The sequence below is a fragment of the Geotrypetes seraphini genome, chromosome 12, assembly GCF_902459505.1.
Source record: "Geotrypetes seraphini chromosome 12, aGeoSer1.1, whole genome shotgun sequence".
Taxonomy (NCBI): domain Eukaryota; kingdom Metazoa; phylum Chordata; class Amphibia; order Gymnophiona; family Dermophiidae; genus Geotrypetes; species Geotrypetes seraphini.
Window position 1 is genome coordinate 76,941,053 of NC_047095.1, and position 16,608 is coordinate 76,957,660.

The following is a 16,608-nucleotide window of genomic DNA, read 5'->3' on the forward strand; positions in this document are numbered from 1 at the left end:
TGAGGAGTTCACTCTTCATCTTTTCATGGTTGATTCTGTCTACAATTAGGGAGCTCATTGCAAAGGGCGTTCTGTTCAGGGATGCTGGTTCCCCTCTTCCTCCTCCTCCCCAGAAGACGTCGTCAATCAACTGGTTGGAGATAAGAGCAATCCGCCTGGTGCTGCAGGCATTTGGAAACTCACAGTGGTACAAAGCTGTATGGGTTTTTTCAGACAATACAATGTCAATTGGCAGGGGAACACCTAGAGTGCTATTCTATGCCTGGAAGCTCAATTGTTGTTTTGTTGGACAGAGGTCCACCTACTGGCTCTGTCTGCAGCACATGTAGCAGGCGTGGACAATGCACAAGCAGATTTTCTCAGCCTGAAGACCCTAGATCCCGGAAAATAGACACTCTAACCAGAGGCATTCAACAGCATTGTGAGTTGGGAGCACTTGACGTTCAATTTGATGGCATCTGCCAACAAGAAGGCAGTACAGTTCTTCAGTTGAAGATACAAGCTAGGGAGTGCAACCATAACCAAAGGCAGGGCTTCTATATGTCTTTCTTCCGTGGTCCAGGATAGGCAGTCCTGAGAATAATGTTGCTTCCAAGGCTAGTGGTTCTGGTTACACCAGACTGGCTGAGTCATTCGTAGTATGCAAATCTCCTCTGTCTACAGAGGGACCAGTCTCTCGGACTACTGTGCCATCCAGGATTGCTTACACAGGGCCCAATCGCCCTGGAGGATCTCCTCTAGTATGAGGAAAGACTAAAAAGGTTAGGGCTCTTCAGCTTGGCTGAGGGGAGATTTGATTGAAGCCTACAAAATCCTGAGTGGAGTAGAACAGGTACAAGTGGATCTATTTTTCTCTGCGTCAAAAATTACAAAGACTAGGGGACACTCGATGAGGTTATAGGGAAATACTTTTAAAACCAATAGGAGGAAATATTTTTTCAGTCAGTGAATAGTTAAGTTCTGGAACGCATTGCCAGAGGTTGTGGTAAGAGCGGATAGCGTAGCTGGTTTTAAGAAAGGTTTGGACAAGTTCCTGGAGGAAAAGTCCATAGTCTGTTATTGAGAAAGACATGGGGGAAGCCACTGCTTGCCCTAGGTCTGTAGCATGGAATGTTGCTACTCCTTGGGTTTTGGCCAGGTACTAGGGACCTGGATTGGCCACTGTGAGGATGAGCTACTGAGCTAGATGGACCATTGGCCTGACCCAGTAAGGCTAGTCTTATGTTCTTATTCTTATGATTACCCAAGAGTTCAGGAATGATGTACCTGTTTACTAGAAAGAAGATTACCAACGTAAGTATCTCATCTTCCCTTGGCATTTATCTGCCTTCATGTTTCTATTTTCTTCTTTCTTGAGGTTCTTTTCTTAGCTGGGAAGGAGAATTTAGGGTGCTGATTTCTACATTGCTAGCGTTCAGCTTGCCATCTCACCTTATTCTGCATTTCTGTGGTTATGTTAGATTTGAGCCTCTACAAATAAACCATTTAATTATTACCATAACATTAGAAATCAACCCTGAGTTTATCAAGAATCGTAACATAATAGTGGTATCCTCTTTTATAGTTGTACATACCCTTGGCAGGGTATGTTAAGCAGAGCTAAAAGGACAAGTTGGACAGCACAAAAGGGAGTCCAAACTTTTCCCGATTAGCTATGTGGTTAAGGCACTGAATGTCATGCATACCTATGTACCCTCTAGGTACAGCTGATGATCTGGTACTGGATATCTGGACCTAATTTAGCTGACTGAATATTGATCCCTGTGTGTTGAAGCACCTGCAACAGAGTAGACACAATGTTGAATACGAATCAGTTGAGCCTGCCTTGGGGTAGTTACAGAAAAGAACCATGTCCTGAAGAAGAAAAGCATATGCTGGCTGATAGGTGCCAGGTATTTTCTTAGTTTTAAAACAACTTTACGCTGTATTTTATATATCATAACAACTTATAGTTCATGGACAAGAGGATCTTACAAGACTGGGAAACTGGGCATTCAAATGGCAGATGACTTTTTAATGTGAGCAAGTACAAAGTGATGAATGTAGGAAAAAAGAACCCAAACTTATAGCTACATGATGCAATGTGGAACTGCAGGAACCAGAGGTCCAGTCAGAAAAGGGCTGTGGTGATTTGGGGTCAGACACTCTGATTCACAGTTTGGGGCAGACAGCCAAGAATCAATTGCAGCTCTAGCCTTGGGAGAGGATCTGACAGTGCAAAGACTTTTCAAACTGTCAGGTTTAACTAAAGTTGTTGCGGTTTCTTTGCGGGAGTTCTTGGCTGCTCAGCTTTCGCTGTTATATAATATAAGGTGACCATACGTCCCGTTTTGAACGGAACCGTCCCGTTTTTGGATCCCCTGTCCCTTTGTCTCCACGCACAGCTTCGGGACGCTGAAATGTCCCGTTTTCACAAAGAGCATCCCGAAGCTGTGTGTGGGGACAACGGGACAGGGATCTGAAGCAGTATTCTTCCACCACTGGAGGTTTCAAGTTCGGAGGGACAGGGATCTGAAGTGGAGGGATCTGAAGCAGTGTTCTTCCACAAAAATGTCCTGACGGTCCGTGGAGATCAGGGGGCCCAATGAACTTGCCTGCATCAGTGCCAGTAGCGTCAGCGCAGCGATCAATTAGGCAGCCTTGGGGCTTTTGCGGAGTCACGGCCCGCCTCTGATGATGCAACTTCCTCTTTCCTCAGAGGCGGGTGTGACCCATCAAAGGACCCAAGGCTGCCTAATTGAATTGCTGCGCTGACGGTACTGAAAGCTACTGGGAGAGAAATGGAGGAGAGGAGGGCAGAGGGGAGAACAGGAGGGACGGATGGTTGGACGAATCCCCGCTTCCCGGTACCGGCTCTGTTCTTGTAAGCCCGCCTGTTCCCCTTTTCTGGCAGCGGTGGGCAACGTGGACTGGGACCCGAGTCTTGCACATTGCACGCTGGAGCATGAAGTTGGCCTGCACTTTTCCCTGGGAGGGCTGCAATTGCCCACAAATGACAGCAAATAGGGTCAGCCTCCAGTAAGATATTTGAACAGGAGTACAACCTGCAGATGCACACTAAATCTCACACTTTACCCCCCTCCTCTCCGTTAGAGCTTCTTTCAGATCGTTTGTCTTTAGCTGAGCTCACATCCAATAAGATCAGTGAGAAAGTGGTGAGCAGGACATGAGGCGCTCAAAATGTAATTTGTTTGAACTGGAACTTCTCTCTTTTGCACTAGGGTCATTGCAATGATTGACCCGGACCACAAGTCACATAACTTGGCTCCTTTTGGAACGCTACAACAACCAAGACCCCTGATTGTAGCCATCTAGGCATAACTTCCATGAAATGACCACAAGTACCTCCCCCCCCCCGACCTGTACTCTACTAATTTGGGGACCAGGCATTCTGACCCAGAAATTGTAACTGAAGACTGTTGCTGTTATCATTTGATATAGTGGCAAAACAGCCTTCATCTGCCAGTGTCAGTGTATCATATGGTATCCCCAGTGGAAATGTGTACTGGGGAGTTAGCTCTGCCCTCTAAAGCAGTGTTCTTCAACCGCTGGTCCGCGGACCAGTGCCGGTCCACAAAATAATTATTTTATTTCCAACAGTCCATAGGTGTAAAAAGGTTGAAGAACACTGATCTACAGGTAACGTGTCTCCCTGCTTCGCCAACGCAGAAACAGATCAGATGCTTGCAGCAGCGAATGCACAAGCCTTCTCCCCGAAGTCAATTCTGATGTTGAAGAGGAAGTTCCAGGCCAACCAGGCAGCGATTGGCTGGCCCGGAACTTCCTCTCTGATGTCAGAATTGACGTCAGGGAAGGGGGGCCGGAGAGAAGACTTGTAAGTCTGGTACTTGTGTAGTGCAGTCGCTGCACGCGCCTTGATGTTGCTGGATCAGGGAAGCAGGGTGGCTTGGCTAGGCTGCGTCGGGGAAGCAGGCTGGCTTGGCTTGTTGGGGGCCAGGGGAAGCAGGCTATATCGGGGAAGCAGGGTGGCTTGAGGGGCAGGGAGACAGAAAGAAATGAAAGAGAGGATGCACAATCAGAAGGAAATGCAACCAGAGAGTCATGAAATCACCAGCTAAAGGTAGGAAAAATGATTTTATTTTAAATTTAGTGAGCAAAATGTGTCACTTTTGAGAATTTATATCTGCTGCCTATATTTTGCACTATATTTAATGAGATCCGGAGGATCTGGGATCGGGGGGATGGATCTGGGGGTCCTGTCCCATTTTGAGGGAAAAAATAAATGGTCACGTTAATATAATACAAAGTCACAGTCCATGTGCTTCCCTTCTCACCCAGAGATTACCAGGATGATAATGAAGCATTGGGACACACCAGAAGGTCCCTTAATAGGAACAAGGGCAATAACAAAATTGTATCCCATGGCTTTAGAACTTCAACAATTGTTTACACCACCTAAGGTGGATTCGCTGGTAGCGCAGGTTACCAAACGGACTTCGCTGTCTAGTGAAGGGGGCATGATCCTCAAGGATTGCAGAGTGGATTTGGTTCTCAAAAGGCAATTTGAGGTGCTGGCTTTAGTCCTTGAGTGGTGCGAGCCTGCCACAAAATGCTATGCCAGAATCCAGGAGTGGAAGAGGTGGATTATGTGGTTGATGCTATATTTATGATATACTCTAGAGTTATGAGTAAAGTCTTAGTTCATATAATCTCTGCCTTCAGAATGCTCTGGATCAGGCAACAGGTGAGAGATTTGGCTATTTTAGCAGACTCTCCTTTAAGAGACAAATGCTCTTTGGCAAAGGACTGGATGACCTGATGATAAGTGTAATGGACCATCATCCTTAATCCTTGACAGACAGCAAACCACGAAGATCAGGCAGTTCCAAACGTGGTTCCTTTTGTGGCTTTAGAAGACTATTTGCAATGATCTATGAAGGATTATCAAGTGTGTACTCAATGAAATTGTATAAATTTATGTGATACACTTGTTTTTATATGAAAAATGAATAAAAAACTAAAACAGATGCCAGGATGGCCTCAGCTCCCTGCATTGGAGGGGGACTTTTGGAGTTCTGGGAGACTTGGGTGCAGATTTGTTTAGACTAGTGGCTGCTGGATGTAATTTGAGAGGGCTACAAGCTCAAATTTTATTGCCTACTCCGGGACCTCCTCTTAGACAATGGCGGGAAGACTGGAAAAAGCTGCCAGGGTCAAATAGACGTTGCAAAGACTTACAAATTGGAGCAATAGAGCCGGTTCCAAATGCAGACTTGGGCTTAGGGAGATACTTCATATACTTCATCTTACCCAAGAAAGACAATTGGAGGCCAGTGCTAGATTTCAAGGTGGTCAGTGTGTGGTATAGAAAGTTCCCAGATTCTGGATGGAAAGTTGAGATCAGTCATTGCTTTGGTGAAATCTTAGGGTGGTCCATGTGCCTAAGGCCACGTCCATAGGCGAGGCCTTAGGTGCCTGGGCCAATCAGGCCTTAGGAAGGGGCAGGCCCACCTCATTTTGACAGAGGTGGGCCTGCCAGTCAGACGGTGGGAAGACCCATCCGGCCAACATTAAAAGGTTGGGGAAGAGGTGGGGGGGGGCCCCCAGTGTCATCATAGGCATATCTACGGTGGGGGGTACCAGCAGAAGGGTTTTATTTGGGGGGGTGTTCCAGTTGGAGGGATTAGGCATCCCTCCTGCGCGATCTTCAAGGGGGGCGGAGGGTGTTCCAGCAGGAGGGATTGGGCACCCTTCTGTCGGCGATCTTCAAGGGGGAGTGGGGGTGTTCCAGCAGGAGGGATTGGGCACCCTTCTGTCGGCGATCTTCAGGTGTGGGTGGGGGGGGTGCTTCAGACAGGAGGGATTGGGCATCCCTCCTGTCGCGTTCGTTCGGGGAGGGGGGAACTGGTGGTCGCAGAGATCCCTTGCCACGATAAGCTTAGCGGCCGCGCCTACAGTGAACCTGATTATCTAACCGGCATCTGTAACATGGACGTCAGAGAATCGGGTTCACCGTAGGCGCAATTCTGTGTAGGATGCCTGTTGGCTTCTGAGACTGGGCATCCTATACAGAATACGGCCCCTAGTGTCCACCAAAATCCTTTTTGGGCTGGTGTTCAGGGTAAACTTACTGCACTTTGCATGGCCAACTCTGTTTTTCATCTAGATAGGGATAGACGCTCAGGACACCAAATGCAATGATAAAAGAAAAGCAATTCACTGATCTCTGAAGGGTTCAGAATACTAGGTTCTGGGTTTAGTCCGATTATGGATTCTGTTGTTGCTTTTGGTGGTCTTTAGTCCATTTTATACTGGTAATATGTTTATCTGGAATGTTTGTGTTTAAATTGTACCCACCCTGAATGGTTGGACAGTAAGGGATAACATTTTTTAAGTAACTCATCAGTTTTTCCCAAGATGAGGACATTAATTTTGAAAATTCAGCTCTCTTCTGTGAGGCCATCAGCTTAATATCTCAGTTGGCCAGAGACATGGTATTGTAGAACTTGATAGAGGAGGTAAGGATCGTGTTTGTTGCTGATGCCATTTCTTCTTCAGATTGTTGTTTTGTTTTGTTTTTTGTTGTTGGTTTTTTTTCAGTTTTGGTTTTAGTTTTACTTTTCTTAACTGCAGTTTAATTCTGTTTATGATTGATTGCCATGAATGTATATAATGAAAACTAGTATTTTAGCCCGTTACATTAACAGGTGCTAGAATATATGTCTTGTCTGTCTTTATTTCCGTCTCTCTCTCTCTCTGTCCTGCTGTCTTTCTTTCTGTCTGTCTCTCTCTGGCTCCCTTTGTCTGTCTGTCTCGTGAGAGGAGCTGCTGCAGCGTCTTTGAAGTTAAAAAAGAAACTTCAGCCCGGCTCCGTGCTCAGCTGCTGCGGCCTGCAGCAACCGACAGCCACCGCGGCCTACAGCTGCCGCGGCCGACATCCGCCTTGAAGAGAGAAAGAGAGAGAGAGATTTGCTCGCATGCGCACTCCTACCTGCGGTGCCCTACAGCGCATGGAAAACGGAACACGCGGTGGGAGTGCGCATGCGTGGCTTAGGCTTTTATTATATTAGATTCAGTAAAAATAAATTTTAAGAAAAGGTCCTGTGTATTATAGTGTAGAACAGTTTTCTTCAACTGCCGGTCCGCAGGGCCAGCATGGGCATCGGACCCGAGACAGTGTTCTTCAACCGCTGGACCGCGGTGCGATCGATGCGGTGTTCGTGTCGGCTCCCCTCTTCCTTATTGTCGCAGTGCACAAAGCCGCGGGCAGAGACTCCTAAACGCGTCCTGCGCCTGAACCGGAAGCCTTCTCTCTGACATCGCAACATCAGAGGGAAGGCTTCCAGATGAGGCGTGGGACGAGCGAGGAGCCCTGCCTGCGGCTTTGTGCACTGTGGCAGTAAGGCAGAGAGGAGCTGGCTCAAAGATAACACTGGGGGCAGCATAAAACTGCCAGGCAGGAGCAGGCCAGAAGGTAAGGCACAGCATGTGTATAATGAAACCCCCCCCCTGCTCTTTGAGGCCTCACTGCTTAAATAGTATCCTAGGCTACCTTTCCACTGCCCTATTTTCCAACCCTGTGGATAAATCATATATCACTATCATTAATTTAATTTTTAATCTCATTGTTACATAATGTTCATCCACAAGACAAAGCATTAACTGAGTTAGGAAAATTGTCTGATTCAGTGTTTCTGATAGAGCTTTTGTTAAAATTGCCTCTTTTTCCCTGTAAATGGTTATAGGGAAGGCAGAAGTATGTACTATTTGTCTTTAATTAGAGAACGAGAAATCTAGTAAAAAAAAAATCACACAAAAACCAATGGAAGGAGGGAGACAACAAAGGTAGGGGGGAATGATTTTATTTTCAGTTTAGTGATTGAATTGTGTCAATTTTGAGCACTTTCATATGCTGTCTATATTTGCATTTGTTTCTATTTCTCTGGGGGTTATACTGCATGCAGATTCTTGCATTTTAGGATTTCATTTGTATATATTAGTACTTTTAGCTTTTGGTCCCCTATTTGCATAGGGGTTATCTTATGTTCTGGTAGGAATGAATATTGAGAAGTATACAGTGTGCTTTGTGTACTTTAATTTTGTGGGTTTTTAAAAAAAAAAATTTATTTATTTATCATTTTTCAATAACATATCAAGTATCGACTTGTACAGAAAGATAAAGTTAAATAAGAACATAAGCAGTGCCTCCGCCGGTCAGACCATAGGTCCATCCTGCCCGGCAGTCCGCTCCCGCGGCGGCCCAAACAGGTCACGACCTGTCTGAATCACCAGAAGGGGCCCCCTTGCCACCTTGGTTTCCCATTGAGTCCTATCTTCCCATCGAAGTCCTAACCCTCCGGTCTTGCACATGCACGACCTGGTTGGGTTTCTATACTTATTACCTGGTTAGCTTTCTATACTTGTGTTACATCCCAGCTCCTCCCTCAGTATCCCACGATCCCTTTATCCCTCAGGAATCCGTCCAATCCCTTTTTGAATCCCTGTACCGTACTCTGCCTGATCACTTCCTCCGGTAGCACATTCCAAGTGTCCACGACCCTTTGGGTGAAAAAAAACTTCCTTGCATTTGTTTTGAACCTATCTCCCTTCAGTTTCTCCGAATGCCCCCTCGTACTTGTTGTCCCCTTCAATCTGAAGAATCTGTCCCTATCCACCCTCTCTATGCCCCTCATGATTTTGAAGGTCTCTATCATATCTCCCCTGAGCCTCCTTTTTTCCAGAGAGAAGAGCCCCAGCTTATCCAACCTCTCGGCGTATGGGCAGTGTTCCAGCCCTTTTACCAGTTTCGTTGCTCTCCTTTGGACTCTCTCAAGTACCGCCACGTCCTTCTTGAGGTGCGGCGACCAATACTGAACGCAGTATTCCAGATGTGGACGCACCATCGCTCGATACAGTGGCATGATGACTTCCCGCGTCCTGGTTGTTATGCCCCTCTTTATGATGCCCAGCATCCTGTTGGCTTTTTTTGAGGCTGCTGCGCACTGTGCAGAAGGCTTCAGTGATGCATCCACCAGCACACCCAAGTCTCTCTCAAGTCTGCTGTCTCCCAACAATGCCCCCCCCCCCAATTTGTAGTTGAACAACGGGTTCTTTTTCCCTATATGCATGACCTTGAATTTTTCCACGTTAAAGCGCATTTGCCATTTGTTTGCCCAGTCTTCCAGCTTGTCCAGGTCCCTTTGCAGGTCCTCACACTCCTCCCTGGACCTAACTCTGCCGCACAGTTTGGTATCGTCTGCAAATTTTATAACCTCGCACTTTGCCTCCTTTTCCAGGTCATTGATAAATATGTTGAAGAGTAACGGCCCCAGCACCGATCCCTGTGGCACACCGCTTGTGACTCCCCGCCAGTCAGAATATTGGCCCTTCACTCCGACCCTCTGCAGTCTACCTGACAACCAGTGCTTGATCCATCTGTGCACATCCCCTCCCACCCCGTGGTTCCACAGCTTCCTAAGCAGCCTTTCATGTGGCACCTTGTCGAAAGCCTTTTGAAAATCGAGGTAAATGATGTCTATGGGTTCCCCATTGCCCACCCGACTGCTTATTCCCTCAAAGAAGTATAGAAGGTTCGTTAGGCACGACCTTCCCTTACAGAATCCGTGCTGGCTTGTTCTCAGTAGGCCATTCCTCTCGATGTGCTCGCAAATGCCGTCCTTGATCATAGCTTCCACCATCTTCCCTATAATTGAAGTCAGGCTCACCAGCCTGTAGTTCCCAGGGTCACCCCTCGATCCCTTCTTGAAGATAGGTGTGACATTCGCCAATTTCCAGTCCTCTGGTACCTCACCAGTTTTCAAGGATAGGTTGCAAACATGCTGGATTGTGCCCGCTATTTCTTGTCTTAGTTCCTTCAGAACCCTTGGGTGGATCCTGTCCGGGCCCGGTGATTTACCGCATTTTAACCTGTCTATCTGTTTGAGGACATCCTCCTTACTTACCTCTATGTGCTCCAATTTTTCGGCCTGTTCCCCACTCATGAGCTCCTCTGAGTCCGGTATATTAGATGTGTCTTCGCTCGTGAAAACCGACGAGAAGAACGTGTTCAACCTCTCAGCTACCTCTTTATCCTCCTTAATCACTCCCTTCCTATCCCCATCGTCCAACGGCCCCACCTCCTCTCTCGCTGGTCGCTTCCCCTTTACGTAACTGAAGAATGCCTTGAAGTTTTTCGCCTCCCTGGCCAGCCCCTCTTCGTATTCCCCTTTCGCTTTTCTAACCTCTCGGTGGCATTCCTTTTGGCATTTCCTGTGTGCCTGGTGATTTTCCTCCGTTGGGTCCTTTTTCCATCTCCGGAAATTATAATCTACTAACCCAGTATATCTTAACTTTAACTCAAGTCCTCAATATAGATCCAAGATGTAGAATCAGCGAGAATATAACAAAGAAATAGAAATAAAAACTAACAATTATGTTGGCTGAGACAGGAGATCAAAACAATCTAATCTAAGAGTGCTTCATGTTCCTCCTCCTATTTTCAGTCGAGCCGCTGACAAGAAGGATGTCAGTTGGCTAGGATCAAAGAAGACATATTTTTACATTTGATGCACTATCACACAATTACATGGGTGGCGAAGAAAATAAGTCGCCCCAAGAGCTATAACACCTGGCTTTAACAACAAAAATTGACGACGACTTTTTTGTGTATCTCGTGACAGGTCTGGATGCATTTGTATTTTATACCCTAGAAATTCTTTCTGTCTATTTTTAAAGAAAAGTCTTAATAGCCAGTTCTTATCCGGTGCTAAGGCAACTCTAAGAAGAAGTGTTGCCGGCTTTGCGACTTCCCTATCTGAAAGTTCCAGCATTGTAGAAATATTAAGCAATTGTTGATCTTCTTCCTCCTTTTAATGGGTAAATAATACACTTGGGTGAATGGCGGTAACAGTTTTTCAGTAATTTCCAACACCTCCATCATGTAACGTTTCAACATGTCTCTCAGAGTTACTTCCGCAACTCTGGGAAAGTTAATTAGTCTAAGGTTATTGTTACAGGAAAAGTTTTCTAAAGACTCCAATTTTCTCCTTAAGTTGATATTATCTCTCACCAGTGTTTCTGTAATTTGTTTGGAAACTTTCATTTCTTGAGAAGAATTTAATGTTGAATTTTTCAAGTCTTGTAGATCAACTTTAATATTCTTAATTTCATTTTCTTGAGTATTAATTTTATGCTCTAACTGAGAGAACTGAGGATTTATTGTTTTAGCCAAATCCACCACTAGATCCCAGATAGCTTCAAGAGTTACCTCTTGGGGTTTCTTTAGTGTAAAGGAGTTTTTAGAAGAAAAGTCAATGTTCTCACCAACTGGAGTTCCCTCTTGGCTGCAGCTCTCCTGCTCACAGACAAGCCGTGGTGCTGGCAGGTCCTCAGATACCAAAGGAATGCCCTGTGGATACAGGGGTTCCAACTCCATGCTCCCCTCTAAGTTCCCATTAGCCTCTGCGGAGAGTCGCTCACCGACTTCCAACGGCTCCTCCACCCGCGGAGAGCTGGCGATCTGGGGAGGAGGGGGAAGCACTCCAGCATCGGGGCTCAAGGTGATTTCTAAGCCCAAGGAGGACGCTCTCGTCTCACCCCGGCGCGTCTCCAGCGTGCGTGCTGACGCTCCCATGATGTCCTGCATTTGGCGCAGGAGCTCATCTATGTTGCCGAGGCCGGCTGGGCCCGAACACCGCAAGGTTTCAGCGGCACTACGCCCTCTCCGCTTCGGCATGTTACAGGTAATTGAAGACAGGAAAACAAAATTAGGCGAGCTCTCTGAAGCGGAACACTCAGCCAAACAGTTAATCCACCCAGTTTAATTTTGTGGTTAACCATTATGTGTTGTTAATATAAGATTATATTGTGTGTGTATATATGAAAAATGAATAGAAAAAATAGTGTTACAATTAGTACTATTATGGGGTGGGGTTTGGCCCACGACTTACCCCAGTGTTCTTCAACTGCCGGTCCACCAAATAATTCTTTTATTTCTGCCAGTCCCTAGGTGTACAAAGGTTGAAGAACACTGGTGTAGAAAACTGCTGCCTAGCGTCCCCTGTCTTCCCAGGGTGGAATGGTGAACCTCCTGTCAAGTTGCACATGATACTATGCCAGGGACGTGTTGGGCTGATGCTCTCTGTGCTTTTTAATCCTGAGTGCAATAACTGATTATACTTTTGTCTAATGCTTTCTCCTATAGACCCCCGAGTATATGATTACCCTCTGATGCAGTCTCCTCTTCTTCCAACATGTGTCTTGCTGGGATATGTTGTCTTTGTACTGTACCTGGGACCCTGGCTCATGGCCAGCAGAAAGCCCTTTGACCTGAAACCAGTTATGGTGCTTTACAATTTCAGCATGGTGTTGCTGTCTGCTTACATAGTATATGAGGTAAGGAGATGGGGGGAGAAGTGTCTTTCCTACAATACCTGGTGTATGAGTGGAGTAGGGAAGATGGAAGATTCCAGGAGCAGGAGAATGCCTTTCTTAAATTATATTGCATAGGTAAGAACTATGGTTCTTTGAAAGAACTTTTTCTTTCCAAGCAGCTAAACTAAACTCAGGGCTTGCCCAAATTGTACTTGATGCCTCTTCCTACCTTGACTTTAGAAAGCAGATTACATCTCAATTATTTAACAGGCTGAGTTCTTAATATTTTATTATAATCTTTTATTCTTTTAAAATTGTTGTACCCTCCTTTTATGGCATGTATGTATTTTTCTTATATTATATGCATATAACTTGTTGATTTTTAATGATTTGCATTGTTTGTAGCTCAATTTAATTGTTGTGAACCGTCTAGAACTTTCTGGGTATGGCAGTATACGAAATATCAAGTTGGTTTTTTTAAATCAAGTTTATTTAAAATATTTGATATGATCGCAATATCCAAATCCAATGCAATTTACAAAAATTAAAAGTGGAAAAAATAAAAAAATCCAACAAACAGAACATTAAAAACAATTATGACGTAAAAATGCAATCCGTTTCTGTGAAAAAGCTTCTCTCATGCCTTCCAAAGTTCTTACCAAGAAGATTCTGTGAGAGCGAGCTGATATGTTTAATCTGGCAATATGTGAATATATCCCCCCTAGCAGACCCCCAATATCTCCTGGAGCTGTAAAAGAGATTTCAAATGTCCACACTCCTCCACCAAATGTTCCACCAAGGTCAATTCCAATCTTTCCCGTCGTTGAAAAGCAACATTCTCCCTCCCCAGATCGAACACCAGGTTCTCCCCAATAGATATTTGGTCAGTCACTCCCAGATTCCTCCCCAGAGAACCTACCAGACACTGCCAAGCTACCCGCAATGATTGCAAAAGAATACTCTGCTGGAGTGCCAAAGGGAGGGAGCTACGAGGCTTATGTAATAACAAGTATAGCAAATATGGCCTATTTAAGGCTTCCTCCAGATGAAGTGGGGTATGTTGGTCCATGTTAAGCACCCAATACTTCAAGTGGCATAGCAAACAGGCCAAATTATATCTCCCAAAGTGATGAATCCCCAAACCCCGTTATCTCCAGGAGCCCACCAGAAATGCAAACTTAAGCTTTGACTTCTTGCGACTCCAGCAAAAATGCGCCAACATCCGGTCCAAACCTTGCAAATCCCATTTCAGTAATCTTAAGGGCAGTGTCTGAAGAACATATAACTATTTGGGAAAGATCACCATCTTGATCAAGGCAACACGTGTGTGGTGCGGTGGTTGAAGCTACAGCCTCAGCACCCTGAGGTTGTAGGTTCAAATCCCGTGCTGCTCCTTGTGACCCGGGGCAAGTCACTTAATCCTCCAGAGTCCCAGGTACGTTAGATAGATTGTGAGCCCGCCGGGACAGATAGGGAAAATGCTTGAGTACCTGATTGTAAAACCGCATAGATAACCTTGATAGGCGGTATATAAAAATCCTAATAAACTTGAAACTTAATGAGTGAGGGCGATCTCTCCAAGCTTGCAACTGCTCCTTGGTTTGTTGCAAAAGCACCTCTACATTGGTAGAGTACAGGTTCCTAGGGGACACTGGTAAGTTAATACCAAGGTATCTAAATGAATGGGTCGTCCATCGGAGTGAAAAAGTAGGCCCCAGTTGAGCCTTTAACTCCTCTGAGGATGCTAACGCTTCTGACTTAGTAAAGTTTAAATGAAGACCTGCAAAATTGTTGCATTCAGAAATATTTTCCATCAGTGCAGGCCAAAATTGACGGGGCTTTGTAATGTGTACCAAGATGTCATCTGCAAATGCTGTGAGCTTGAAGCAATGTGAACCAATCTGCACTCCATGAACATGGAGGTTTGCATAAAAATCCCGAATAAAGGGATCAAGAGACAAAACGAAGAGCAGTGGTGACAAGGGACATCCCTGACATGTGCCTCTAAAGATCTCAAATGAAGAGGAGTGAATATCATTGACATAGAAAACTGCCTTAGGGGAAGCATGAAGCGCTCTTAATACTGACACAAAATACCCTTGAATCTATAGTATTGTAGAGTATCAAAAGGTAATCGCACTGGACATGATCGAATGCTTTTGTTTTCAGGTTATTTTATTCAAATCATGTTGGTCCCAGGCTCTGATTTCTGTTTCTCTTCTGTTAACTCACTCACCAGGGTCTCCTGCCTATTTGACATTTCTTTTTTCTCCATGCTCATCTTCCATCTCTGTACTTTCTCTTCCCTCTTCTCCTCCCTGCAGGTCCAGCACCCTCTCTCCCTTCCCCTCTAGTTCCAGCCCCCAGTTCAATGTTTCTCTCCCTTCTCTCCAGCCCACCCTCACCCCATGTGGCCAGCACCCTCTCTTCCCTTTCTTCTGGCCCACTCACCCTATGGTCTGGCATATGTCTCCTTCCCTACCCTTCATGCTCTGGCATCAGTAGCATAGTAAGGGGAGGCAGACCACCCCGGGCGCTGTCTTTATGGGGGGGTGCTGGCATTAGCGCCTCCCAACCTTCTCCACCTACTGCATATCTCAGTGTTTTCCCCAGAAATTTTTTCCAGCCAGGTGGCATGAAAAAGTAGCCAGGGGGAAATTTGGTGATGGGGAAAATTAAACCCCTCTTTTACTAAGGTGCGCTAGCATTTTTAGCACACGCAAACCCCCGCACTATGCAGGAAAACTAACGCCAGCGTCTAGCGTGCACGGCAATTCTGCGCACACTAAAACCGCTATCGCAGCTTAATAAAAAGAGCCCTAAATGTGTACTATTTTTATTAGTTAATTATTATTATTTTCCAATGCTCAATATGACTTCCTTTTTTAAGGTTTGACACTTGTGCCAGAATATTTTTACTAAATTTAAGAAGTTTCTAATTCTAGAAAGGAATAATTAGATATTTGCCCTCTTTCAAATGGTATAGAAGTTAGAAAAAGGGAAATGCGTTAATGAAGTCATTAGGTTCAATCTAGCCATTTATTTCTGCATGAATTTAAACAACTAAAAAAAGATATAAATATAGCTCATCCAGTCATACAAGAAATGGCTCTACAGCACCTGTAATAATGTTTTTATTACTAGGTTCCTTCCGAGGTCTCACTGAGGATATGAAATAAATGCGATCCCTACTTCCAGGCCTCTTCCACATAATTTATGGAGAGGTGTTACTGAGCTTTGAAGGAGACCTGTGTGATTGATCTTTATCTGCTACTTTTTTTGCTGTACACTTTCCCCTCCGTATTCGCAGGGGTTAGGGGCAGAGCCAGCCCATGAATATTTAAAAAAACGTGAATAATATTCGGACCGATTCTGCCCCTAACCCCGGCTATTTTAAGCCCTGAAACCCCCCCCCCCCTTAAGCCTTATCTGGTGGTCTAGCGGGTTTTCAGGCAGGAGCGATCTTCCCACGCTCCTGCCCTGTGCAGATCACTCATAGGAAAACCTGCCCTGAAAACCTGCTAGACTACCAGGTAAGGCTTAAGGGGGGGCTTACAGGGCTTAAAATAGCCTGAAAATGCATTTTTTTGGTTTAAAACCGCGAATACGGAGGGGGAAGTGTACTGCAAAGTGAGAGCTAGGGCAAAACAGTTTAGGTAAAGAAGCAGGTAATAATTAGCAATGTATTAAAAATATTTTATTTATATTTTTGTACAATATGATGATTGTCCCTCGGTGGCTTTATCTGTTTCAAACTCTTCCGTTGTGGTTGCGGACCGGGGACTTAGCTCTGTTGTATAGTGCTTTGAGGACTTTCTTGTGGCGTGGGCGCCAGCCTCGGCTATCTCTTCGTATTTTGATGTTGCCTGAGTCGCAAGGGGGATTTGGACTGCTAGACATTCGCGCCTATAATCTGGCTTGTGGGACTAGATTGATTCGGGACTGGTGTATGGAGAGCTCCTCTTTTTTAATGATTTCTGTGGACAGGGATTTTTTTACACCCTATCTCTGGTTTGTTTTTGTTACATGCTCCAGCTGCCCAGTTGGACTCCGTCTACCGGGGACATGTCGTTTGGTCTTATATGAGACACATTTGGAAATTACTTTGTAAGCATTTGGGCATTAACTCTAACATAACTCCTCTTCTACCACTGGTGAGTAATTTGCATTTTAAACCGGGCAGTGACAGCAAGGTGTTTAGGATTTGGCATGCACATGGAGTTCGTAGAATAGGGGATGCTCTCTCCGATGGGGGCGATCTCCTTTCTTCTGCCG

At 45.3% G+C, this 16,608-nt stretch overlaps 1 protein-coding gene across 1 annotated transcript in view; it reads left to right on the plus strand.

Annotated features, from left to right (window-relative positions):
* Nucleotides 1–16,608, plus strand: part of ELOVL1 (ELOVL fatty acid elongase 1) — a 180,334-nt gene that overhangs the window by 96,566 nt on the left and 67,160 nt on the right. The window contains exon 4 of the mRNA XM_033915886.1: nt 12,164–12,354. Within this exon, the coding sequence (XP_033771777.1) occupies nt 12,164–12,354 (191 nt within the window). The remainder of the gene's footprint in view (nt 1–12,163; nt 12,355–16,608) is intronic.